The sequence below is a fragment of the Seriola aureovittata genome, chromosome 7, assembly GCF_021018895.1.
Source record: "Seriola aureovittata isolate HTS-2021-v1 ecotype China chromosome 7, ASM2101889v1, whole genome shotgun sequence".
Taxonomy (NCBI): domain Eukaryota; kingdom Metazoa; phylum Chordata; class Actinopteri; order Carangiformes; family Carangidae; genus Seriola; species Seriola aureovittata.
Window position 1 is genome coordinate 29,343,000 of NC_079370.1, and position 15,240 is coordinate 29,358,239.

The window sequence follows — 15,240 nt, forward strand, 5'->3', positions numbered from 1 at the left end:
TTTAAGAGATTTATGCAAAAAAAAGCAGAAAAAAATATTGATACATGATGATTTTATAGCATTTTCTTTGTGTGTCCTTTTTTGGACGCGAGGAACCCCAGAGGCTACAAAATGTGTTACCAGTGTATAATAGACCTGTAACAGTAACTGACATTAGATTTTAAAAATATGTCAAAAAAGACACTTTCTTGCAGAAATCCATACCTTCAGCTGTAACACAGCCAAAATGATCAGCAAATCAAAAAAGAAAAGTGAAGTAAATGTCCAAAAAAGGACAGAGGGACCCCTGAGGGTTAATAAATCCCATGAACCGCTATTTAAATGACCACTATTATGTTTTTTTCTGTGCTAAATTTAACGTTACTGGGGAGGAGAGCAACGCGACTAGAAGTGACAGCGAGAGAGGGCTAGTAGCTTCTCCTCTCCTCTGTCTCAGCGGAGACCGTCACAACTTCATTCACTCTTTTAACAAAAAAAAAAGCAACGAAGGAAGCAGTAAATGGACTTACATATTTAAGACCTAACTAGATGTAATTTAAGACCTAACATGTGGCTAATGTAAAGCTAGCGGAGCTTGGAGAGTTGGTTATCTGGTTGCTAGGCGCACGCACGCACGCACACAGGTCAGGAGCTGCCGTTGCCATGGCAATGTGAAAATCTGCCCAGAATTTGGCTTCTACATGGCTTCAAACAACTGCAAATTATGAGAAAACCGTTACTTCTTTTCATAAACCGAAAAGACCGTGCCAGACACTGAAGCCAGAAGTTTCTACAGTCTCTATTTTATTCAGATATTCCTTAAAATGAGTGAGTAAGCTCAGTGCGAAGACAGAGAGAGATTCTTTTGAAAAAAAAAGACGATTACATTAGGTGTCAATGAGAGTGAGACAGGTATTGCTGTTCTTAAAGGTACAATTTTTTTAGTTTTTTTTTGGCCACTAGGGGACAGTGTAACAATCTGTAAACATATCACCTCACACTCTAAAGTTATTACACTAACATGTTAGAAAGCAGTTTTCTGTATACACATCCAGCAAACATGAAGCAACATGATTATTCATTTCCCAGCTCTGATCAATTCAAGTTCACTCTCCATTTATGTCCAGGTTGGTCTACACCAACTCCCATCAGGATTATTATATTATTATTATTATTATTTAGCTGCTAAATACTTATTTGCTCTATTATCTTGAGTCATTGAAACACCACTTTCCACAGATAAGCTTTGTTCTGCAAATCAGAAACACTTAGCATCTGCTTTTCATGCTTTCAGCTCATGTTCAGCAGACTGCTGGTGCTCCTGTACATTCTTCTTTATGAAGTCTCACAGTCTGGTTTCTTTCTATTTCAGGCAGTACCTCACCATGTGTATGGCCGTATGGCATTAGACACAACCCAGGACAGAACTGCGGAGGCTGTGGTGTCCATTGCCTATTTTATAACCTTGTTCATGCAGTTCGTCTTAACTAGAAATCACAGGTGTAGTTGTATGCTGTATACATAAGATCAAATATTACACTAAAACTTCAAAATAATTTGACTATTGTAAGATACAGTTTTGAATTGATATCGCACAGAAGGGTACTGTATATTTATAACAGAATAGGCACAGTAAACCTATGGTGCTGTCAATGGGACTCAACATCCAGTAAAGGATCAGTATTACAAACAGCTACAATCCATCATAAACTGGCATAAAAAGGACAGTTTTCCAAAAATAAATAATGTTTTCAATATTGCTGGGATCAACACAGCTGTCCTCTGCTCCACAGCTCGGACTGGAACTAGATACATATCATTTGGTGAGGGATGAAAATGCATGTTTTTCCATCTTGGTCGAAGTTTAGTGATTTTAACTTTTCATGCCCTCCTACTGTCAGCAGTCCAATTCAAACTGATTGACCTTCACACCAAATGAAAAGGAGGCAGTGGCCCACCTCTGTGTCTGGTGTCTGTCACACTCATTTCTGCACTCACCTCTCTATCTTCTTCTACAATATCACACACATTTCAGCAGCAGGCAGTTATTGATACAATCTATCATAAGCCAGTATTTCTAAACTGAAACAGTAACAGACAGTCTAATTTATTTTTGAGTCTGACTGGTCGATGCAGCGGCTTGTCAGCTAAGAAATCTGACGTGTGCTGTGTTGAACTCATTAATTGATCTCTGTTCAATAGTCTGAGTGGAAAAAATGACAGGTGTGTTATTGATTCATAGCTCATTATTGATTTTGGTACATGTGCCTTTGTGCAGGAGACAACATTTCATTAAACTGTTTGTAAATAACATGTGGGGTTCATGTCTGTTCATGTCTGTTCTCAGCTAGACCAGAGTGAAGTCACAGTGATGAATAGGTTTGTCCACACCTATCTGCACAGTTTAGTCTGTCATAACCCAAAGACAGAATTTAGAAATAATTGGAGGATAGTTATTAAAGCAATATTGTTATGTTAGGCAAAGACATGCCATTTGATTTTGAACAGAGTTATGTTAAGGAGGACCTTTTAATGGCCATTTTTAGTGTTCATAATTCATTCTTGGTGTCTACATACTTTAGTGTCCTGAAATTACATTATTTTTATTTTTCTGTACATTTTATACTGTATCCTATTCACTCTGTCTGAAATGCTCTGTTAGAGCTCAGCTGACCAATCAGAGCATCATGTTCTGCATGTCTTGTGTAAACAAATGGTTGTTGGGTCTTCGGTTCTGCTTTATCGATTACCCACTGTCAGGCAGCCAGAGTGAGGGTAGAGGCAGACATTTACATAGCTTGGAATACCTTTTATGAAAACAACATTTGATTTTGTATGTGTTGACAATTCAGGACAAAAGGAATATAAATAATGGAGGAACAGACATATAGTCGACAAGTAGGGAGTCTCCACAGCTTCACCTCCTGCTGGATTACGATGCCGGTAAATCTGAATTAACTCAACTTTAGTGGACATACACTGTAGTTACTGAGAAACAAACTATGTGGGTAAATTGTAGATGATTTATCTGAGCTAACGAAGTATAGCATGTTAACGTTTAAGCACGTATATCTGTGCTATGCTGCTTCTTACTAATGTGATCAGGTCGTGGTAACATGGTTAAACATCACAAATCCACAATGATAATGCAGACTGACAGGCTGTGAGGCTGAGTCCCCCCCCCCCCCCGTTTAGCTACATTACGTGTGAACTACAGAAGCAGTCCTCCTTGAAGCTCATACTATAATGTTTGGAGCAGTGGAGAACCATGGAAAAAAATTAACATCTCTCCAGGCAATTGAGAACAGTGTATTTCCGCCATGGCTACAAAACTAAACAAAGCTCTTCATTAAAGATTATGTGATGTGCCTTTTGTGGGGGGCGTGCCAAGCTCTCAGGGGGTGTCCATCTTGCAGGTGGGCAGCACCAAGAAACATATTGACGTCATTAGGACTAGGAAGTTGTTTCTGGACCCCCAACGAGACGTTTCATGCAAAGGAGAAAATTGTGTTTTGCACTGACACCTGACCACCTATAGTGCACTGGGAGTGTGAACAGCCAGCAGCAGCGAAACCTGATAAAAGGAGCACAAAAAGCCATCCTTATTCAGCTGTCAAAATGCTTTTACTTTGTTCAGCAGAACAAATAAAATAAATATGCCATCGAACATGGCTTGCTTGAAAATTGTGAGTAGTTGTGAGTTGAATGGTGCGGCTGTGCCAGTGTGGAGAGTTTTGATGCTTCACCATTAAAACAGGAAGTTATTAGAAGTATAGTATACCTTGCCCAATCTGCCCCAAACTTCACATTATTGATAACAGTCCAAAACTGAAGACATCCACCATACTGTCCATGTAGGAAATCTTAGTTATGAGCATGGCGTCACACGGTGACCGGCCTCCTGCCAGCACCCCTGACATCTGCAAGAGTGCAAGGGCCCATTCAACGCTGCTTGTGTCATGACCAGGCAAGGACTCAGGACACAGATGCAGGGTTCAATTGACTGTTTTTAATTGTCTTTTCAGAGCGCCTCCAAGTGGAGAAATAAATAGGCTATAAACCTAGCCCTCACTATACATGAGGCTATGAAAAATATCAAAGTAATATTCACTCCACTAAACGAGGAAAATACAATGGACTATTAAATGTTATCTGTAAATAAAAAACTCTCCAGCAAACTGGAGGCTCTACTCTATAAAAGGTAAGTAAACAAAAGATCACTCCACACGGAGGAAACCAAAGGCTATGAAATCATTAACTATGAAACTAAACTAGGATATAAACTTACAACTCAAAACTCTCACTTGGAGGAAGAAGAACACAAAACATCAGGAACACTGACGAAGAGCTGGGGTGAACACACACAGACCAAACACACTGGCACAAGACAAAGGGAGACACAGACTATTTAAACACTGGGCAAGGGGAACAGGTGAAAACACTCAGAGGGCAATCAGACCGAGACACATGAGGAAGGGCAAGTGACCTGAAACGAGAGGAGTTACTTTTCAAACTAAAACAGGAAATGACAAGACAAAACACGGAGACAGGACAAAACCCCAACTAGACCTCAATGCGGTGTGACAGCTTGCAGCTTTAATTATTGTTATTCTGTTGGAATACTTGATTTTTGAGAACCTTAACATTCACAAAAATTGGTACAGACCTAAAGGCTGTGAAATATAGCAAAGTTCAATAGTGCTCAGGCATGACCAGTGGGCTCCATAGTGCCCCCCAAACTTAGTGCCACGTCGAGGTCCTCGGATGTTTATGAAATTTGGTGAGATGATTGGACATATCAATAATCTATATTTTTGGAACTTTTTCCACCAAGCAGGAATTTGGCCATTTTGGATTTGCTGTGGTGATTTTCATTTTACAAACAGTTTTGAGGACCTTTAGGATGTGCAAAAACTCACAAAACTTTGTACACAATTTTGCACTCATGAACAATTCTTTTGATAATGGAATTGGGCACGGTTGTAGCATGTCTGCTATATAGTGCCCCCTAATGAATTTCGGGATTTTTGAAGGGCTAGCGGTGCTCGTACCCTCACAAAATTTGGCAGATGCAATGAACATGGCCTAACTCATTTATGGGTGTGGCAACATCGCTCAAGGCTGCCCCATAGAAATTTCAACAAAGTAGCATCCACAGTACGTTTCAACTAGATGTATGAAAATTTGTGGGCTGGTGTCTCTTGTTGAGATGTACAAAAAAGCCTCTTGGAACCATAAGCTAAGCCCAACATTCACAGTATTAATATTTACCTAGATCTGCTTTATAATCAAAGAACACATGGACATCTACCTTTATACTATATAGGACCTTTAAAAAGAACTGTCTGTTTACTTGTGTTTTCCAGCTGTTCCTGTTCCAGCTACTCAGAGGCTTGTCCTACATCCACCAGAGGTACATCCTTCACCGTGACCTGAAACCACAAAATCTGCTCATCAGCGACACCGGAGAGCTCAAACTCGCTGACTTCGGTGAGTGTGCTGAATAATGATGCTCTAATGTTGTGCACCTGTTAGATGTTAGAGTGTGTGAAATCGGGACATGAAGCTGCATGCCCCCTCTGTCACTGTGCTTCATGTGCTTCATATGCCACACCAACAATAATGGCAGGATCAGACTACTCAGTGTCAACTTGACAGCGGCCTGGCTCAGCAGATGCAGGGTGGACAGAATGAAAATGAGTGTTCGGCGACCTTGTTATTACTGGTGCCAAGACTTTTTTTTTTTTTTTTTTGGTTGATGTTTTTTTCTAATTCTTGGTCCCAGAATTGGAGGTGGCTTTCGAAACTCTGATGGTCCATCTGTCCAGCACTTTAGCCCAGATCACGTTAACTCAGTTGACCCCCTGGTCTATTCTTTGCCTGACCTTTGATCTAGTGCCACAATCAGACCACAAACTCCTACACAAGACTGATTAAAATAAAAGTTACAGGTTGCCATGACAGATACTGAACACATTCATGTGTCAGTTTATTTTAGTCATAGACTAGTAACTTAGGATCCCCTCCTGAAGTGGCTCTCTATGGCTTGGATCTAAGCTTAGTAAACACTGCCTACATGACATGTCTGCCATCCATCCATCATCTAACAGCCCTCATTGGGTCACCCACCCATTTCGTAAACCCTTCAAACCCTCTGTCTTCTCTACCCATTCATCTCCTCCATACTCCCACCCCTCCATCCTTTGGCTCAGACAGATGGGGGGAGGAGGAGGGGGTGGCAGCTTCATCAATAATGCAAACCTTATGAGTGTAGAAACATTACTGCAAGAGAAATGAGAAGGAGAAAATAATGGACAAAATAGCAAATGAGCTAGAATGAAAATATCTTGGCCTATTAGTCTGTTGCTGGAGCTGGGCTCGTCAACAAACATGGACAAAACACAGACTCAGCCTTGGCCTGAGGGATGCCAGACGACGAAGGTGTGTGTGTGTGTGTGTGTGTGTGTGTGTGTGTGTGTGTGTGTGTGTGTGTGTGTGTGTGTGTGTGTGTGTGTGTGTGTGTGTGTGTGTGTGTGTGTGTGTGTGTGTTCCCTGCGGTCCCAGGCCTTGGCAGCAGGAATACTAATGGCTGACAGCTGAGGCCAGTGGCGCTAGTTGAGAGAGATGGAGTCAGAGTGTCAACAAAGGAGGGGTTGAGGGGTCTGATGAGGGGTGGCCAAAAATTGATTGGGGCTGAGGGGACAAAGAGGGGTAGATAAGGGATGGCCTTAATAACAGCAGTGGAACTTGGCCCTATCAGTCTTTGATTTTGTTTCTGTCTTTGCTCATCAGTGCTTTTGCCTTGGTAGTGGTGCTTTGATCCATCACTCTGTGATGTGTGTGACATTGATTATGGATGTTCATGGTCCCCAGAAGATCATTAACAAACTAGATCTATGGAGGAAAATAAGATACACGTTGAATGTCTGACCACACCTGTGGTCACAGCTGGGTGAAACTCAAGGACAAACTGATTAGATTTTGGTGGTCAAAGGTCATGGTGACCTCACAAAACATGGTTTTTGCCTTGTGAACTCAATATCTCCGTTACTACTTGAGGGAATTTCTTCAAATTTGGTAAAAAAAAACATTCACTTGGACTCAAGGACAAACTGAATGGATTTCGGTGGTCAGGTGTCAAAAGTCAAGGTCACTGTGACCTCACAAAACACCATTTAGCGATGGCTGAAGGCTCCACACAGCAATTATGACAAAATTTCACAAAAAAGGTTAATATTTCATATGACTGTGGATAAACAGGGATGTAAGCTGAAACTAGTCTGAGTGGCGGAGGCATACAACCACAAGGCATTAATTCTAGTTAATGACTTAACTAACCTCCTGACCTTCACTGTAGCACTAATCATGTGCACTTCACCACTGTTTTAGGTGTTTCAAATATCACAGAGTATTTCAGATATAGTGGGGTCAAAAAGTCAGAGACCACTTTCCATATACAGTATGTAACATTTTCTGCATATACTGTATTTGGAACCCCAGAGGTCTAATGTTTTTGGCAATACTTAATCTTTCCTGTAGCACCACCACCATCAGCCGAAACTGTCTTATTCTGCCCAAGAAACATCTAAATCTCATTCACAGATTATCAACAAAAGACAGGTTCAAATTCACTTATTCTTGATCCTGAGAGGAAAAACACTTTAATTTTAAGGACCTTATAGAAGTCTCCCCTCACATATAAATACTTAATAAAAGTGAGGCATCCCTTTATTACTCTGGTCCACGTCTCTGCCTCAGTGTTTATTTTTAAAATCAAACTCAAGACTGACCATTTTAGGCTGGCCTTTAATTAATTAATGTGTCTATTTTTTTACAATACATTTTAAAGTGTTTTACTGGTATGTCCTTTTATTCTATGTTTATTTTCTGGATGATTTTCCTCTCAATACCCTACTTTTATTTCTGGTTATTTATTCTATGTCTACCTTTTTTATTTATGGTTTTACTAACTTCAAAACATGAAGTTTAACATTTTATTATTTTATCTTTATTTTGTCTTTGCTTTCATTTAATGTTTTATTACCCTACTGTTAACCTTTTATTTCTTATTTTATTCACTTCATCTCTTCTGTTTAAGTATTTTATCATTTTATCTTTATCTCTGCTTTCCAGTCTTTGGTGTTACATCAGTACAAATGTATGAGATTCACAATAGCCTTTCCTCGGTTCATGTTGTTATTTTCGTATTTTTTTTGTTTTTATTTATTTATTATTGTTTAATCCTGTGTGGCTCCGTTTGTGTATATGTACTTGTGTATCTTCTTTATGTGAGCTCATATGAGCCTGTTATACCTGAGTCTTGATAAATTCTCATTAGATGAACATCATTACCTCTTCCCCTCATGCCCATGCTGTCATGCCTTTGTTGTGCGTTGAATTTCTGTCTTTTAAGAGCAGCATCTTTCCTCACATTTAATCATTATAGAATAACATTAATTTGTATTGTAGCGCCCTCTAGACGGCCTGTCTATGTTTATGAGGTACGCTTCCCAAGTTCTTACTGTTGTAGAAATCTCTTTCTTTAAGATTAACTAATACCAAATGAGAAGTATACTGTAATATAATATTGGTGAACTAATATCTATTTATACTGTGATACAAACCACTTTTATTTACTCATTGAATGTGTTAAAACTAATTTTTAATGGTTTTAATCAAAACTATAGATAAATGAAATAATTAAATTTTCCTTACCATCTGTAAGTACCCTTTTAACACTTTGTAAACAACAGTACTACTTCTAAAACACAAATAACCAGAAGAAAGGTAAATTTTAAAGATTTACTGATGTAAATATAAACACAAATGTTCTCTCAACAATGAAAATACACACAAAATAAACACTCAAATTCAAAACCTTTCTGTACCTTTAACTGATCAATTTCTAAATATTCAAATAACCCCTTATTTTGAGTGCACTCATTATAAAAAAAAATTAATAACACACCTAAAGCCGGCAGTTATAACTAACTGAAAAAGGATGTTAACGATGCAGGCCCGAAGCGATGCTCGTGTGCGTTGTAGCCAGAAACAAAATGGCTGCTTCACGCTAAAGCGCTGAAATAAAACAGTTAAGAGACTCACTGCAGTGATGGCGTCCTCGTCCCGTATGCAGTACCAGCGGGTTGCTGATACATGGGCGGATGGTGGCGATTCTTCCTGTCTGGACCAGCGTGTTGCTGCCAAGACGGCTGAAGATGACTCCCACGCTCCCGGTAGAACCTCACCGCTGATCGTCTCAACAGGTCCGGCACACAGCAGGCTAACTTCTTCCCCTAGTCGAGTAGCTGGGTTAGCTGCACGTGGATGAAGAAGTAGCTAAGCTAATGCGAGCTGCATTAGCTGTTAGCTGCGCTCCTCATTGAATACTCTCTGCCAAAGTATTCGTCCTTTCACTGGAACACGGTGTTGCGCTGAATATCAGTCACTACGAGATTCACTGTCCGCTTATCTCCTGATATTTTTTACAAACAATGTCCGTGTTCTGCATATTTGCTTACTCTACCACATTAAACGCCAGCAGTTCTCTCTTTTCCTCGTCGAGTATCCCGCTCTCTCTCTCGCAACTATCAAGTTTCTCTTTTCACACACAAAAATACATACACTTCCTGTTTAGCCAGATCTTAACCAATTAATTACCAGAATTACAATTTTCACAATCGGTACTTCTTTTTTAACCCTGTGGCTTTTCAAAATAACACAAAATATCTTAAAGTGCACATTTGTATCTTTTAAACTTTTTAAACTTATTTATTAAACTATTTTAAACACTTTTTGTCAAACTTCATGAAATATTATTCTTAATACTTTTAATCACAATTTATCAAACATGAACATATTTAAACTATTTATTGTCCTTTTTTTAACAGGGTTACAGTATGATGGCCAAAAATATAGAATTTTCTGGAAAATCTTTCAGGTATCAAAACATCATGAGGTCAGGATCTGACAATAATAACTTTTCCATACTTATGTAACCTAACGCCACTTAGTCTTAACTCTTAAAAAGAAGTTTTTGTAGATTACATGTACAGATGAGTAGCTGGGCAGAGTGAGGGCTGACTTAGCAGGGAGGGCAGTTTTTTCATTGGCCACAGTGGCCAGAGCTCCGTATCCCTGCTGCTGCTTGTGGAATTGATCCAGATGCTTCCTTCTGCTCCTCTGTGGGTTTACTCACTTCTTAATGAGCTGCACAAATAACCAGCTCATAAATTAGGCTGTGTGGAGCCCACGTTTCATATCAAGGACACAACTAATTGAGGCCAACTTAAGCAGTGTGTGGGGGGTGATTTATATGGTTTGTGTAGTGGAGCTGTGTGAACCATAATCACCGCACACAAACACCCACCACAGAGAGGACCAGGCATTTCCAACACCAACTAATTCAAGAACCAAAGATTAAAAATGCAGTTGTATCGATAGATAAAACAGTAAATCTAAAATATTTTAATTAGAATTAGCATAACATGCTTTGTGTGTTTTAACTTATTTGCTACTATTACCTACAACTGACATTACAACTAACCATTCTGCAAACCATGCTGCTGTGTTGTAGACATGTTGATGTACTCTAGTTTCAGGTATCTGCTACTTTACATTCATGTCTGTGCATCATGAAATATATGTAAGCAGATTCTTAAAACTTATAACCTGCTCAAACAGGTTCTGCTTAAACTGCCTTACCTGTCATCGGGTGAATCAAAACTTATGACTGCCTGAAAAATCTGATACAGAAACATGTTGAGAGAAGTGATGAATGCAAAATGTGTATTTAAAGCGGTACAAATGTACAGCATTTTATTTTGTGAGTGACTGAGCAATTTCATGGGAAAGTCCCTAATTTACACACAGGGTTTTAGAACATTATTTTTATATATGCATTAACTGGAATGCACTTATGTAGCCCTTTTTTTTACTCTTATTGACTTCTCTGTCGATTGACCCCTGAAGGCACTTTCAGTATCTTGCCACAGACCTTCTGACTAGTGGACAACCCACTCTACCTCCTGACACAGCCCCCATTAGTCCATGACAAAGTTTTATCACCATATTAAAAAAAATGGTGCTATATGTAGGGTTTCACCACTATTGGCACCATGGAGCAGTGCTGTAAGTGGGTGCCTGTTTTGGTTGTGTCTTCTTATATCTTGCATCACTGTGGCTATCAATAAAAGCAAAAAAAAAAAAAGTACCAGATGAGCAATGCTCATAGCCCACATACTTCAGAGCCTCATAAGAGGGTGAGAGTGTTTACAGTTTGGATGAACCTGCCTAAAGGCTGCTTGTGCCTGCACACCTGGAGCACAGGCAGCAGTCAGTGCCCAAAAAACCTTATCTGAGGTTCACTCACCAACAAAATGACTGCTGTGATGCTGTGAGAAAGCTCTAGGGTAGTTTGGATGTGCTTCTTTGGGACTTCATCTTGTAGAGAACCTGTTCCATACAGTTTGTTTGGTGACTAAATGCTTCTTGCTCTCTAAAGAGCTGGAGACTCAACCCTAACCCTGCAACAGCAGTGATGCCTCAGGGCCGATCACAGAAGGTATCTTGTCTCTACCCTGACATGTGACCCATAAGAGTTTACCAGTGATTAGATTAGATTAAATTAACTTTATTAATCCCACAACTGGGAAATTCATTTACCACAGCAGAAAAATAAACAACTATAGAATAAACATCTATGGAAATATACAACAAAAATATACCAAATATACACTAATAAATACAATATACACAATACACATGATATGTACATAAAAAAGTGCAAGTTTGCACATGGTCAGGAAGAGCAGGAGTTGTGGAGTCTGACAGCTGCTGGAATGAAGGACCTGCGGAACCTCTCCTTCTTACAGCGAGGATGTAAAAGTCTGCTGCTGAAGAAGCTACTCAGAGACCCTACAGTGTCATGCAGAGTGTGAAAGGTATTGTTCATGATGGATGTCAGCTTAGCTAACATCCTCCTGTCACCTACTTCCTCAATGGAGTCTAGGGGGCAGCCCAGGACAGAGCTCGCTTTCCGGATCAGTTTGTTGAGCCTCTGCCTATCCCTGTCAGTGCTGCCCCCTCTCCAGCAGACCACAGCCAAGTAGATGGCTGAGGCCACCACAGAGTCGTAGAAGGTCCTGAGGAGAGCCCCACACAGGAGGACCTCAGTCTCCTCAGCAGGTGAAGGCGACTCTGACCCTTCTTATAGAGAGCGTGGGTGTTGGTGGACCAGTCCAGTTTGTTATTTAGGTGAACCCCCAGGAACTTGTAGTTCTCCACCACCTCGATGTCCAGTCCCTGGATGTTCACTGGTGTGAAGTGGGATGTCTTCCGCCTGGGGTTCACAATCATCTCCTTTGTTTTGCAAGTGGTAGGCATTTGTCAACTTTTGTCGTCATGGTTACAATAATCAACACGCAGTTGAGCTTGTTGTGTGGTCCCTGTTTGGTTAGGTCCAAAAACTACTTGGTTAAGTTTAGGAAAAGGTAATGGATTGGGTTAAATTGAGAACTTCCTTAAGGTTAGAGAACTTAATTGTTGTCATGGTAACAATAGAAAACAAACATGGTTAAGGTTGTGATAAAATAAAATGATAAAACTGACAATAAAATGTAACTAGAAAATTCCAGGGAAATTTTGAGTGCCACGGGGGCTACTGCCGGGATGAGTACATGATTTATTTCCAGTGTTCAAAAGTCACCCTGATCATATTCTGGTTTTGAGAAATGTCTTGATATAAAAGACTCTGATATAAAACAATGTCACATCCCTCCATCATGTATTATGTGGGAAATATCTCATATTCTGTGTTGTTTTTTTTAATAAAACAAGAGGCAACATGTCTTCAAACTGGCATTTAAAGGGTTAAAATCCTGAAAACTAATAAACATTTGGTAGGTTTGAGCAGTACTGAAGTGGTTTAAGAGATTTATGCAAAAAAAAAGCAGAAATAAATATTGATATATGATGATTTTATAGCATTTTCTTTGTGTGTCCTTTTTTGGACGCGAGGAACCCCAGAGGGTACAAAATGTGTTACCAGTGTATAATAGACCTGTAACAGTAACTGACATTAGATTTTAAAAATATGTCAAACAATTTCTTGCAGAAATCCATACCTTCAGCTGTAACACAGCCAAAATGATCAGCAAATCAAAAAAGAAAAGTGAAGAAAATGTCCAAAAAAGGACAGAGGGACCCCTGAGGGTTAATAAATCCCCTGAACCGCTATTTAAATTACCACTATTATGTTTTTTTCTCTGCTAAATTTAACATTACTGGGGAGGAGAGCAACGCGACTAGAAGTGACAGCGAGAGAGGGCTAGTAGCTTCTCCTCTCCTCTGTCTCAGCGGAGACCGTCACAACTTCATTCACTCTTTTAACAAAACAAAACAAAAAGCAACGAAGGAAGCAGTAAATGGACTTACATATTTAAGACCTAACTAAATGTAATTTAAGACCTAACATGTGGCTAATGTAAAGCTAGCAGAGCTTGGAGAGTTGGTTATCTGGTTGCTAGGCGCACGCAGGCACGCACACAGGTCAGGAGCTGCCGTTGCCACGGCAATGTGAAAATCTGCCCAGAATTTGGCTTCTACATGGCTTCAAACAACTGCAAATTATGAGAAAACCGTTACTTCTTTTCAAAAACCAAAAACACCGTGCCAGACACTGAAGCCAGAAGTTTCTAGTCTCTATTTTATTCAGATATTCCTTAAAATGAGTGAGTAAGCTCATTGCGAAGACAGAGAGAGATTCTTTTGAAAAAAAAAGACGATTACATTAGGTGTCAATGAGAGTGAGACAGGTATTGCTGCCGGACTCGGCACCCCCGTTTAAATTTTGTGCAGACCCTGCCTGTCAAAGTTACATTTTATGAATCCCAACAACTATGTCTACATTTTCAGAAAGAATTATTTGTCTCCTTTTTACGGTTTGGCCGCGAGATCGAGTTAAAAATAAAAATAAAGGTTATTTTTTACTGCTTCACGCACTCTAGCCAACTGACGCTTTCACTCTAACTTTGAAAAAAAAGTGATTTGCACTCCTCCTTTGAGTGCTCACAGTTTGAAAAGTTTACATGTTATGTAAAAACAGTTGATGTCTTTTTGAGAGAGTAGAAGTTTTCCTCCGTTTTATAGTTTGAATCACATTTCTACGTGCAGGTATGAGAGAGCTGGGTGACTCAGAAAAAAGGTGCAATTTTGTAGAAAAAAGGTGGGTTTCTAACGAAAATTCCAATGCATTTCTAATGCATTATTTATTCCCAGTTTTTTGGGAATAACTTTGGGAAAAATTGGAATTTTTAACACCAAAAGTCATAGCACCCCTTTCGGGATCAAGACGCAAGTTTTGACGTATATATTACCGGGGTTTTCTCAAAGCTGCGGGACGAGTTACGCGCCGAAATTTGGCGGAAGAATAATAAACCCCGAGGCACTCCTCTCAGCTATTCTAGCTGTAGAGGACCTCGGAGCTGAGCACCCGTGGCACTAATAAGCCCGAAGGAATATTAATAGATGCCTCGGAGCTGAGCACCTGTGGCACTAATTATGGGTCGTAATAAGCTGCTGCACAGACGACCTATGAACTTGTTTTTTTTTACAGGAGGACACTGTAAAAGGGCAGGTGTGTGTGGATCCAAATGCAGAGAGAGTCAGGCAGAAGTACAATGTCCGAAATCCAAATCTTTAATCCAAGAAACGTAGCAGAGGTCAAAATACCAAAAAGACAGTCAAACCAGGCAAAAGGGCAGATAAGGAACAGGCAGAATCGAGGGTCACAAAAATACCAAAAACAGATCATACACGGGGAATCAAACAGGACTTAAACGCGAGAGAGCTTGAACACTAGGGTAACAAAGACAATCTGGCAAAGACATGAGAAATGAGGCGGGGTTTAAATACACAGGAAACAAGACACAGGTGAAAGACATTAGGGCGGAGACAGCAATCAAAACAGGAGGGAAAAACCAGGAAGTAAAACAAACAGCAACACAACAGAACCAAGACTTCAAAATAAAACAGGAAATGCCAATAAAATGAATACAGATCCTGACAGTACCCCCCCCCCTAAGGGACGTCTCCCGACGTCCCAGGAATGCCCGGGTTCAGTCTATGAAAGTCCCGTATCAGTGTCTTATCAAGAATGTCCCGAGCAGGAACCCAGGACCTTTCCTCTGGACCGTACCCCTCCCAATCAACGAGGTACTGACGGCCCCGGCCCCTACGACGAACAGCCAACAGTCTTTTGAC

General features: G+C 40.1%; 1 protein-coding gene across 7 annotated transcripts in view; it reads left to right on the forward strand.

Moving 5' to 3' along the window:
- Positions 1-15,240, forward strand: part of cdk14 (cyclin dependent kinase 14) — a 298,616-nt gene that overhangs the window by 112,485 nt on the left and 170,891 nt on the right. For all 7 annotated transcript variants that reach the window (XR_008828208.1, XR_008828207.1, XM_056380004.1 and 4 more), the window contains one exon: positions 5,346-5,469. Coding sequence is in view for 5 of the 7 variants with exons in the window: in XM_056380004.1 (XP_056235979.1) it covers positions 5,346-5,469 (124 nt within the window). In the remaining 2 variants the exon portion in view is untranslated. The remainder of the gene's footprint in view (positions 1-5,345; positions 5,470-15,240) is intronic.